The sequence below is a fragment of the Anabas testudineus genome, chromosome 15 (assembly GCF_900324465.2).
Source record: "Anabas testudineus chromosome 15, fAnaTes1.2, whole genome shotgun sequence".
NCBI classification, from domain to species: Eukaryota; Metazoa; Chordata; class Actinopteri; order Anabantiformes; family Anabantidae; genus Anabas; species Anabas testudineus.
In genome coordinates this window covers 9,300,658-9,312,622 of record NC_046624.1, presented here as the reverse complement: position 1 = coordinate 9,312,622, position 11,965 = coordinate 9,300,658, and the positions used below count along the sequence as shown (strand labels likewise).

The 11,965-nt window shown below is 42.1% G+C and overlaps 1 protein-coding gene across 4 annotated transcripts in view; it reads right to left on the bottom strand.

Annotated features, from left to right (window-relative positions):
* dst (dystonin) overlaps positions 1 to 11,965 on the bottom strand; it is an 85,462-nt gene that overhangs the window by 50,231 nt on the left and 23,266 nt on the right. For 3 of the 4 annotated variants that reach the window (XM_026354080.1, XM_026354078.1, XM_026354079.1), the window contains 27 exons: positions 8,728 to 8,894; positions 8,436 to 8,548; positions 8,168 to 8,274; positions 7,956 to 8,075; positions 7,511 to 7,606; positions 7,296 to 7,423; positions 5,677 to 5,770; positions 5,405 to 5,559; positions 4,846 to 5,320; positions 4,617 to 4,745; positions 4,425 to 4,502; positions 4,168 to 4,329; positions 3,875 to 3,979; positions 3,590 to 3,685; positions 3,378 to 3,503; positions 3,138 to 3,290; positions 2,888 to 3,042; positions 2,632 to 2,758; positions 2,335 to 2,518; positions 1,665 to 1,822; positions 1,383 to 1,561; positions 1,162 to 1,300; positions 887 to 1,080; positions 623 to 785; positions 446 to 529; positions 216 to 323; positions 4 to 102 (listed from right to left, as the gene is read on the bottom strand). In XM_026354080.1, the coding sequence (XP_026209865.1) occupies positions 4 to 102; positions 216 to 323; positions 446 to 529; positions 623 to 785; positions 887 to 1,080; positions 1,162 to 1,300; positions 1,383 to 1,561; positions 1,665 to 1,822; positions 2,335 to 2,518; positions 2,632 to 2,758; positions 2,888 to 3,042; positions 3,138 to 3,290; positions 3,378 to 3,503; positions 3,590 to 3,685; positions 3,875 to 3,979; positions 4,168 to 4,329; positions 4,425 to 4,502; positions 4,617 to 4,745; positions 4,846 to 5,320; positions 5,405 to 5,559; positions 5,677 to 5,770; positions 7,296 to 7,423; positions 7,511 to 7,606; positions 7,956 to 8,075; positions 8,168 to 8,274; positions 8,436 to 8,548; positions 8,728 to 8,894 (3,894 nt within the window). Of the gene's footprint in view, positions 1 to 3; positions 103 to 215; positions 324 to 445; positions 530 to 622; positions 786 to 886; positions 1,081 to 1,161; positions 1,301 to 1,382; positions 1,562 to 1,664; positions 1,823 to 2,334; positions 2,519 to 2,631; positions 2,759 to 2,887; positions 3,043 to 3,137; positions 3,291 to 3,377; positions 3,504 to 3,589; positions 3,686 to 3,874; positions 3,980 to 4,167; positions 4,330 to 4,424; positions 4,503 to 4,616; positions 4,746 to 4,845; positions 5,321 to 5,404; positions 5,560 to 5,676; positions 5,771 to 7,295; positions 7,424 to 7,510; positions 7,607 to 7,955; positions 8,076 to 8,167; positions 8,275 to 8,435; positions 8,549 to 8,727; positions 8,895 to 10,226; positions 11,409 to 11,965 lie in introns of those variants that run through there. The other variant, XM_026354077.1, reaches the window with a different exon arrangement.

Genomic DNA, 11,965 nt, shown 5'->3' with positions numbered 1-11,965 from the left:
TACCTCCTCATCTTCAGTTCTTTTCAGCGTTTCACTGGCAAACTTCACATACTGTGTCATCAGAGTCACAAGAGCAGTGTAGCGAGTTCGGAGATCCATGAACTGTTGGAAATAAAAAAAACAAAAAAAAAAACACAACAACAACAGTGCGTCACTGAGCATTTATTGTACATAAAACAACCAAGATTTCTGCCACAGTTAAACCATAGTTTTACCTCCTGCTGAACGGCATCAGATGAGCTCTGCATCTTCCGTTTCTTGAGCGGAGATTTGTGTTGAGAGTCAACCATCGCTCTGAAGGTCATCAGCTGAAGTTCATAATCCTAGAAAAATAGATCAATGTGAGTGTGTGTATAAACACACACAGATGCATCTTGTTTATAAAGTGGGGGCTTGGTATATATTTAGATAACAGGTTGAATCAAAGTGAAATTAATAGATTTACCTTAACAGCAGATGAGTACTGTTCAGAGTACTTCTGACACTCGTCGATTCTGCTCTGTTTTTGTTCAATTTCAGCAACAAGGAACTGAAAAACACAGACATTAAAAAAATATATTGATTCGACTGTAGTATCTTTTTACTATGAAGATGAGTATCAAGATGTTAATGCGTATCCTACCTTCTGTTTGTTTAGCAGCTCAGCCAGTGCCTTGCTATCTTCAGGCTTGTTTTCCTGAGCTTTTAGCTGTGCTGCTTCCATTTCTCTGACCCATTCATCAAGAGTACTGTAAGAGTCTTTATAGTGTTTCAGAGATTTGCTGATACCATCCAGGTCCCGAAGTCTGAAAATGAACAGATAACCTCAAGAACTGTTCTTAGAAACATTTAAAATGTTTCAACATGGCCTCATAATGTAATAATGGTGCAAAGGTTCCTTTCTAACCTGCTGTCAATCTGGACATGAATGTTCTGCCATCGCTCACTCAGCTGATCAGCCTTCTCCTTGTGCCAGTCAAGATCAAAATCCCGCTCATTATGGGCCTTGAACATGCGGTCACTGATGACTCGTGCTTTCTGCAGCTCATCCTCCATGTCGTGGAAAACCTCCTGCTTCTCATCAACCTCTGTCCGCCATTGCTATAACCAGAAAGAAGAATGAGTACTCAACCTGAACTACAAACGCTTCCAGTACTAAATGTTTTCCAAATAGTGTTTTACCTTAAGTGTTGAAATGACAGTCTCAATGGACTTGACGTCAGAGTTCATGGCATCTTCCTCATAGAGTTTAGATTCGTAGGCTTTAACTAGTGCCTCTGCGGTCTGGCTGTGCTTCACCACTAAGCTCACTGTTTTAAGTCTACACAGAAAAGTCAATTTGTCATTGATTCAGCTATTAAAAACACTTTAATTACATTTGGACGATAAAGGGAATGTCTTACTTGTCCATATAAATGGAAGACATGGAGTACACTTGGCTCATGCTCTGAACAAGGATAGTGAGCTCAGAAGAAAGTGTTGGTACAGATGGAGAACCTGCAGCTTGTCTGAGGAACAGCTCACACTTCTCCTTCATGGCATCAAGATCTTCCTTCAGTTTGTTCAGCTCTGCCGTCTTCCTCTGCAAAGTACGTGTGAAAATTCAAGATTGAAATGACAGCATTAGAAAGTTCTTACTGTTAAATTATTAGTTGTTGATTATTGTTTGATGTGCCGCTGTGTACCTCATGTTCTGTGATGCGCTGGAGACTCTGCTCCAGGTCGTCTCGCTCCAGCGGTGTTCGGATTTGTCTGATCAGGTGTTCTTCGTGGGCCTCCAAATGCATGCGGATGTTGCGTATTTCTGAGATGTAATGATTGTTGACTGACTCCTCGTGTTCCTCTGTTCACCAGAGAAATTGAATTAGAAAGAGTACTAATATAAGAGCAGACAGTTAGCCAAAGCTTATGTGGCAAAATCACATGGTAAAATGTTAAACTTACAGAGTTACACAGTAACTAGCAGTAACTTCACCTAGATCACCTCTAGGTGGTATCATAAGCCAAAGTACCATAAGACCTGTTGCAGGTGGGTGGCACTTTATGCTGAAGTTGAAGTCATACAAATATGGTTTTAATCACGTATTTTGATAAAAGAGAGGTGTTTATGTACATTTCTTCTACATGTGTCTATGTCCAGGTATTCCACTCTATGTAAAACCACACATATAAATATATTTGCTTTACATTCACAGCACAGCCAGCCCCCTCTTCTTGATCCAAGAAAAACAGCACAATTCCAAAAGGCATTAACTTGAGACTTAAAGGGCTTAAAGAGCTGTGGATTTCCTTTGCAGTTATGTTCAATGTGCACCAGCTACACCTTGCTGGGAAGGAAGGAAATCTGAGCCTTGCCTCTTTCTGCAGATCTGAGCAGTTCTTGGTAGTATTCCTTGCAGGCAGCAACATCTCTCTCTAACTGGGCGCAGTCTGACACCGTGAATACCTCGGACTCCTCACTGTCTTCCAGGAACTCTTCAAAGTGCGACTGGAGGTTGCTCAAGACCTGCTGATGCTCACCTGGTAGCATAGTCTTTATCTAGATCAGAGAAATAAAAGTGGAAATAAGACAAACATACTTTGCATTTTTCCTTTGATCATCTGAACAGATAAAATAACCTAAAAGAGGAAAACAAAAGAAAACAAACGTACTGAGGCCACATTCCAGTTGCGCACTGCTCGTATATCAGCCATTAAATAATGCCAGGATGCCACGCTCTTCATGTTGATATGGGAGTGGTGCCAGAGGGCCAAGACATTCTGATATAACTGCTCAGTTCTGCAGGGAAAACAAGAGCTCTTAATATGACAATAGAACATGTTCAAGGGTATTTGAATATCAGGAATTAACGTTATCTTTAGTACAGAGCAAGAAACTCAAGACACAAAATCAATAATAGCATTTTACCTTGTGGCCATATCAACGGCCTCTTTGTTGGGTGGAGGTACAGTGAAGCAAACAGAGGGCACCATGGCCTCATTTCCTGCTGGATTGATGACTTTCCACTTGGCCCGATGAGAGTTATTGGCCAATAGGCACTCATCATCTTTATAAATAGTAATCTGAAAGAGTTGTGATGTACTTTAGACATTTTGCACAGTTTTACTATAGAACTTTAAAATGAAACGCGGTGTGATCTGGCATAAAAAAACACTACCTCTATCTGACGATAATCACATATGGCTTTCACAGGGATGGAGGACCGCACAGGGCTTTCGGGGTTCCTGGGTCTCAGCTGCACAATATTCTTGGCCCTGCCCACTAAACCAGCTACAGTGCTGCGGTACTGAAGAAGCTGCTCCTTCTCATCCTGGGGACACACAACAACAATGGCATGTGCTTGTGCTTGTTTGGTTATTAGCTTGTTCACACACCCTGCGTATCTTTAGAAGTTTACCATGGACTCCTGAATGAGATCCTCCAGTCTGTGTAGGCTGCTGGTTCTATCACAGCTGTATTTTCTTTGAATGGCATCTTGCAAGCCCTTAAGGTAATCTATGGACTCTTTGGCATCACTGAAAAACTGCTCAGAAAAAAAAAAAACAATATAAAACATTAGCTGTAGAACATTAAATGCACTTTGCTGTGTTGATTTAAAAACAAAGTCACCTCAAAATAAACAGCATTTTCCTTGAGATGCTGTTCTACACATGAGCAAAGCTGTAAGATCCAGCTCCACTGTGTCTGCATGGCAGCTCTGTATGCCTGGAGGAGAAACACACACAAATCAAACATCCAGTTGTAACAGTGAGAACATTTCAAGCTGAAACAGGACTTCACAATCTTTTATTTATTGTATCAGCTGAATGCAGGGTGGAGACCAGACTGCAAGCTCACAATTTAAAAGACCAAATGTCATTCTGACCACAAAGCTGAGAGGAAAATAGGGCTTACTTCAATAGTTAGCTTGGCTGGGTGGTTCTTGAACATAAGGCGTTCTGCCTTATCCTGCACAGACTTGACAACTTCCTCCTTTTCATCCAGTTCCCTCATCAGGTCCTGTATAAAAACATTAAGGTGAGTATCTTTGACAAGCAGGCAGTCACTCCATCCTCTCATTCAATCGTTCAGGCCAAAATACATGGACAAATACCTCCACTAAGATGATGGTTTCTTAGATTAACAGAGTTGTAACACAGCCAAAGACTGTTTAAACAAATCAAAACAAAAAACTTTAAATGACGTACAGCATGGTAGTCTCTTTTCTTGGAGATGCTGCTGTTGCGATCGCTCCAGTCAAATGCAACCTCCTCTTCCTCCTTCTCATTCAGCCAGATGAGCTCCTGAGTTGCCTGTGACACAAAGTCATGCAGGCTTTCCAGGTGGCTTTGTCGCTCCCTTGAACAGCTCTGAAAGGAAATGGGAAAAGTCACAGAAATGATTTATAACATTTGCAGCAGCACAGATTTCAGACTGTAACTGTTGAACTCAGTATATCACTTACCAATAGTCTTTCATACTGCCTTTCTAGTTTGTTCAGTTTATCTGAATAATTTAACTTCAGGGGTATGGTCATCTGAATCTGAGAAAATAAACATGTTTTGGTTTCTTTTCATTTATTACATTTATTTTAAGTTTGTGAGTGACAGTTATTGTTGATGTGCCAACTACAACAGAGAAACTCCACAACACTTACTTCACTCAGTTTGGCATCTTTAAGACTCAGCTGAAATTCTTCAATGGCTCTATGTACACTTTTGTGATTCTCTAAATGCATTTCCACGCTTGGCAAATCTGATCCCCACTCGGAACGATCCAGCTGCAACTTTAAAACATAACAAAAAAGCTGATATTCAGTATCTTATTTTAAGTGCACGTAATTGAAGGTACAATGATTTATTAACAAACCGACCGTAACTGCTCACCTGCATCTCTTCCACCCAGTTTAGGAGGTCCTGAACGTATTTCATGTTGACCTCCTCTTCCGTCATGTTGGGATCTGCCAGGGAGGATTTCAGTAAGGGCTTGCGGATTTGCATGTGTTTCAATTGCCTGAGGCTGACTGGGTCCATGCCGCCACCACCACCGCTCCCCGTGTAGCTCTGGACTGAAGTTGGCTGCAGACCGGGAGTCAAGGCAGGGGTCAAAGATGGGGTCAGACACGGTGTAAGGCTAGAGGTGAATGTGGAGCCAGGGGTTCCTAACCCCCCTGGTGTGAGTGCAGGAGTGAGAGCTGGTGTCAGGTTTGTGTTGATGTTCTGGGAGAAGCCAGAGTTCAGACTTTGTGTGATGCCTGAGATCATCATTTTGGTTTGTTCTGTTGTCAGGGTGCGACCTTTGCTGTACACAGAAGAACACTCAGCTCTCAAGACTAAAAGGTCATCCCGGAGCTTTGACACCCTGTGTTAAAGAAAGCAACAACAATATCAACTAATGTAAAAAATCTGTTTACTCAATCTATTTACTCCTGAATTGACTTCGTACCTTTGAACAAGCTGATCTGCAAAGGGGAATTTTCCATCCAGGAGAATTTGGATGTCCACTACTTGTTGTCTGAGGATATTCTCACATTCTAACAGGTATCCAGCAATCTCAGCTTCATTGAGGAACTGAATGCCAGACTCAAGACGTTTTGCATCCTTAGCAGAGGAAAACAAACAAAAAGAGAGACTCAAAATTTGAGACCAAGAATGTTTGTTTCAGTTCTATTTGGTCGTAACTTACATGAAGTCAAACAGAGCTTGCGCAAAACTTACAGACTGTAGGGCTGTCCTTGCCAGAGCCAGTTTGTCCTCGCCAGTAACACAGTCCCGCTGGACCCTGTTGGCAATCTGCTGCAACATCTCAAGCCTACAAGAAACCAAACGAAACGATAAGATGACATGGAAGTTATTAGCACTTCAAAAACGCTTCACAAATGTCCAGTCAACACGCTGTAATCTCACCGGGATCCGTAAGCAATGTTGTTGTTGAGAAAGATGGAGCTGTTAATTTGTAAAGGCTCAGTGATGATGGTGTCATTGGAGCCCAAGCTGGTGAAGCTACTGTTGCTAACAGACGAGATCCCACTAAAATAGGCCATGTTTCTTTACACAGTGAACAACCTCTGCTATTCCCAGCCAGTCAAACGATCACTGTTTCTCATCCTAACCATCCGCGTGTAGGGATCCCAGCCTCGATGTGACCTGTAGAGTTCGCCTGCGAGCATACGCAGAACTGACTGATGGAACGGCTTTCAACGAGCTCCTATTTATAGTGTCACAGCCAGGTGAGGAGCATGTAAAACGAATCCCACCCTGTAATAATATGCTGCCCTAAGGGGATAAAAATTAAAAAGCAGGTTGAGACAGTCCACCCTCCTAACAACTGAGACTGTACGAAGCACTGCCAAACTTCTGTAATTGCTGTTTGCTGTTTTCACCACACCTAACATTATTCCATAAATATGATCTCTTTATACACCATAAAGGCAGGAGTGGAGATGTAAACTTCCAACTGCTGTTAACTGAGAACTTCCAAATCCAAAACACGACACGTGAGTTTCCACACTAATAAGATCTGCACTGCAGATAAGATGCAAAAGACAGAGCTCAAAAACATGACGGACACTCTTTAAAACATCAGATCAGCTATGTTCTTATTTATAATCCAGCTATTTGGGTTGTTAACATTTGTAAATATGTGTCTTAGGAAAGTTACTCAAATCTAGATTTGCTCCTGAGAGTTTTGCAAATAACATGACCACCTGTGAAAGTGGAAGCGTGCATGCTGGCGGCAGGTAATCACATACAGAAATACCCATATCATGGGTTGGAATGGGTCAGTTAGGGGATTTCTGCTTTAGTAAGACAATCACACTCTGGCATACAACGCTAACCCTCAGTGTTTGGTTTCAGTAGAGACATTAGTGGGCTTGCAACATAACACTACAGCACGCCACCTACATCAACCTTAGAAAACATTTTGCTGACTAACGCAGCATCTTTGCTCGTTTACTGTGTGAAAAGCTTTTAATTGATCCAATATACAATATTTTAGAAGCAAATATGTCTGCGCTGCTGGTAGAAAGTGTTCAGCAAGGCTTCGACAACACGTCTCCACATTAAAATATGTTTTGGAGCACGTTTCTGAGTAAAAGTTAAAAGGCATTTTAAGTAACTTACACAGTGTAACATTAACCACATATTGATTTGGATCCATGTGTGGAGCCTCAAGCATTCACATTCCAACCTTGCTACGTGTCTAGTACGAGTTAAATAGTAACTTTTAGACAGACAGGTAACACATACATTAGGGTAAAAGATTAGACTTTCAATCACATTATGATGGGCCAGGCCAGAGAGAGTATTATTGCTCTGTGAGTGCCTCTGCATACCTTTCCACCTCGGGCCTCAGGCTCTTCTCTCTCTCCAACATGGCAACAATTAATTTACCCCATTCCTTCTCCACATCGTTCGGGTGATGACCCGGGGGCAGCTGAATACGTCCAAACTCGATCCACATCTGTCAGATACACCACAAACATGTAAGAATACAAGTAATGCAGAGTGGGATCAAAGCAACACACTCCACTGATTTGCATTTGTATACCTCAAGCATTTTGTAGAGATTTTTGATTTTTGTCTTCTCGTTTTCTTTCGATGGGATTTCATGTTCTTTAAACTGCAGATACTGCGTATAAAGTGCCTGTAAAAACAAACCAGACATTCAAATAAAAATTTGTTTTTGCTCTTGTACAAAAACAAAAAGAAATAGAACAGATATTAAACAGCAGAAAGCTCTCTAAGCATTTGTCCACGCCTCCATCTTGGCTTGGATAAAAGGCCGTTCGCTGTTAGAAGCTACTGACTTCCTCTCTTGTGCAGACAGATGCTGCTGCTTCCTCATATCCATCAATAACACTTTAAGTCTCAGTTACAGCAGACAACCTTTCAGACATTATAAGCACTAAGACGTTCAACTTGCACAACAAAAAAAATATAATAATAATGATTCATTTAAAATAAAAAAAGGCTTATTGGGCGTAGTGTCACACCTTGAGTTCCACAGGGTTGTTGGGGAATGATCTATCCGACATTATGGCCACATTGTGTTTGATCCACTGGCTGAGGTATTTGATCATGTTCTGGTACTCCACCCATTTGATATCCACATCCTGTTCAGAACACAAGGATCATCGTCAATAAAACACTGTTCAGCACTCTCACTTAGGTTGAGTGGAGGTAATGACAGATCGATTTGACTTACATTAGGACTGATTCCATCAACACCATCAGGTACTTTGGGGAAGGCGTCATACAGTGTTGAGACGTATGTGATGACGGATTTCTCATCAGGAGACTGAACATCCACATCTGATAAAGGAAAATTCAACAGTCACGAATGCAACACATGAGAAATGAGCTACTGTATATACTGAGCCAGAATGCAAACTTCACTCCACACGATTTATAGCATCAAGACTTAGAAAGTAAAGCCAAAAGAAAACATGGCAGTGACAGTATATGAATCTCACCCTCGGGGTCCAGCAATCTGGCCACCCCCAGCTGTTCACCTACGCAAAACGCATGCTCTAAATTCGATCTGTTGGTCTGTGTTGACACACGGCTCATGTCAACCAGGTCTGGCCTGCAAGACAGACAGAGAGAGAAACTAGTAAGGCAAGTGCAACACTGATCAAGTCAGAGAATACTGAAAAGATACACAACAAGGAATTAGAGTTAAAGAAATTACAACACTTTTACTCTTTAAACAACAACACTGTAATGATCTGCAAAAACCCCGGACGTTCTTCTGTGTTGTAGTACCTGTATTTATGAATGATGGCGTTAAATAGCCTCCCATCTCTCCAGGAGGTTGTGAAGTTTTCACATCGTACTCCTACATAGCCATCTGTTATCTGCTTGGACCAGAGCAGCAGCCTCTCCTTGGCTGTCATGTCTTCAGACTCCCCTGTCACGTGAATCTCTGAGATCTGTCCCGAAGAGAAAAAGATTTGATATATGATTCATCGATGTTAAGGTAAGAAAGCCTGGGTCAGAGACAAAGAAAAATCTATCTGTGACACCTACAGGCCTGGAGGACAGTTTAGCACATGGCCTGTTTAACTTCCGAGTCATGCTGTTTTAATACATACAGAAAGTGGTTGGCATGGAAAAAGACCAAATATTTTGCTCCAACACTGGCAAATATCCCTCAGCATTAATGGTGCCTTCACAAATGTGAAAGTTACTTATGCCACGTGCACCAATGCACCCACATACCCTCACTGAGTCTAGCTTTTTAACTGTGTCCATTGAGGACGTCTTAGGTCCTCATCAGCCGTCTTAGGGCATATGAGTTATATTGTTGGGTGCAAACGAGGACAAACTATGGACCTTTCATACAGTGTATGTTGTGCAAAATGGTGTAATTGCATATTTGAAAACTCTACATGATACAGAAATCACAACAACATATTTGTGTTCTGCAAGAAGCAAAAAATCCCACAGAGGAAGTTCCACAGTATTGTTGGCACAGCAGCACATTTTTGACATCTGAACAAGAGTTTCTATCTACAGGTGACGCCATATTTAACAAATATATATATCATATATATAACAAATATAACATTCACACCAGAAGACGTATGGAAATACAATATGTGTTTATGAAATAAGTTCGTTTAAATGCACATAGTATGCACCAGACGTTTGTTTCTATTTTCCATGTCACAGTACATTTTACTTCACAGTATGGTTCGAACAAAAAACAACCAATAACCACAGAGTATCTTTCACAAGACTGCCTTCAATCAATCAACCACTGAGTCAATCAAGCAATCAACCAACCTCTTAATCAGCTAATCAATCAGTCACCTTATACTGTCACCAAACAATGTGACTTGAGCAAAATAACGAGTGACGCTGTGTAAACATGAAGGCCCGAAACATTTCTATAGTCCACTGTGAAATCATGATCGTCCTAAAATGTTTACTTTGACGATACTTTAAAACAAGGGATGATCTGATAACCTCCTGATTATAGATATCACAGAGCTGAGTCCGACTTGTTCCAGTAATTTTACTGGACACTCTGATTGTTGAGTCTTTTATGCTCTACAATCCATAGACTGCTGAGGGAATATGAACGTATGTAACGAGACAATAAAAAAAGGACGTTGTTTAAAAGAATTGCTTTATTTCAGTATCAATTTTCATTTGTACTGTTCAATATACTGTACATTACACCGTACCCTGATCAAAGCCTTATTAATCCAGCTTGAATCCCACTTATGATGGATATAAATAACACATTCTTGGTTTACCTCATCTTCGGTAGAAATACACTTGGCAGGAGCTGGAAGACGTCCTACGTAACCAGAGCAGGTGTAGGCCCTCCGTCTCCTCTTCCTGTGTGCTTGAGAGCCCCATATAATCTTGGCAAACGTTACCTCACTCCCAGGTCTGTCATTACCCCTCAGAGTCTGCAGCGTGTGCTCCACTGCTCCAAAGCTAACAGCTCTCCTTAACTGGCGTTGCAGCAGCTTCTTCACAAGCAGACCCTCCTTGGCTGAGACACCTCTGGAAGTTGTTCTAATACAACGAAGTGTTCCTTCAACACTGGACCTGCTTCTATCACTGTCTGCCTCCTCTGTGGAAAACCGTCCCAACCTGCATGCAAACCTCTTGCCGAGAGGTTGATTACAGGCGCCTCTGAGGATCAAAACTGGTACCTCGCCAACATAGACACCTTTGCTGATGCTGTCTTGTCTGGATACATGCTTCTCCACCTGTGATGGTTTATCCAGCTCTGCTTGGTTCTCCTCTCTTCTCCTGTCTGGGCCGTCCTGAAGCTCTGCACTACCACAGGTGGCCCCACTTGTAAAGTCCTCATTTCCAGGGCTCTTAAAAGATCCAACACGCTGAAAATCCTCCGATTTCCTCTTCTTCCTCTGAAAATAGCGGCGACCTTTGAGCTCCTTAGATTCAGGGTTAAGCGGGGCTTTCTTTGGGTCAACATAGCATTCCTCTTTAGGACTCCGGACACAGCCACAGATGTTTCCCATGGCTGACAGTCAGTCAGTCTCTTCCCCATCAACAGTATCAAAGCTGTGTTCAGGCAAAATGCTCAGTAAGCCACGCTTGTTCTGAGGAGCCATTATCCCTTACTGGTATCCTCATGCTGTGCAAATAGCACATCATAAACAATGGCAGGCAGCCCAGCAGCCAGTCATAGAGTAAAGCTCACGAAACTCTGAGTTGAATTGTTTCCTTTGGTTGATTCTCAGACACTCACAGCTGAGAACTGGTCAGTCTCTCTCTGCCTCTCTCTGTCTCTCTCTCTGTCTCTCTCTCTCTCACTGCATTTCCCGCTGGCTCGATCTCTATTTGGTCTCTCCTCTGACACTGGAATCCATTCTGACCTTTGATACATTTCTCAGGCTTTGCTAATCCAGCACAAACACCATAAATGCACACAGGGACGTGACGCACTGGCTCGTAGCTCTCAGCTGAGCAAGAATGAGAACGCCTTGTGGACAGACCTGTTTTGGACTGGCTGATCCGCTTTATCAACATGGTAAACATATACACGTCACAGCTAGATATAAGATCTCTTAATATTAGTGTCTGTGATGAGGGGTGAAGGGAGGACAAGATTTGAACATGCAGGAGGATGCCAGCTGATAGTCATCTATTATGCTGTGAGAAATTTTGTCTCAGCAAGTTTGGGTCCATGAGCGAGACATCAGTCCCCGCCAGTCAGAAGGGCTTTGACAAACAGAGCAGCGTAGGTCAATGAGAGCAGCAGGAGCAGACACAAATCCAAGCTACACAACAGAGAGCTTTCACTTCTGTTAATCAAGCGGTGTCCAACGGCAAAACTGCTGCAGAGGTGGGGCTTAAGTTCAATGGTCTAAACAAACACTATTATCTGAATAGATCCCCACCACTGCAGTTCAGAAGGGGGCAAAGGCCCTGATCAGGAAGTGATTTAATATATAGATCCAATTGAACAATTAGAAGGTGTATTATATCAATACTTATATTTTAAAAAGTAGCCTGC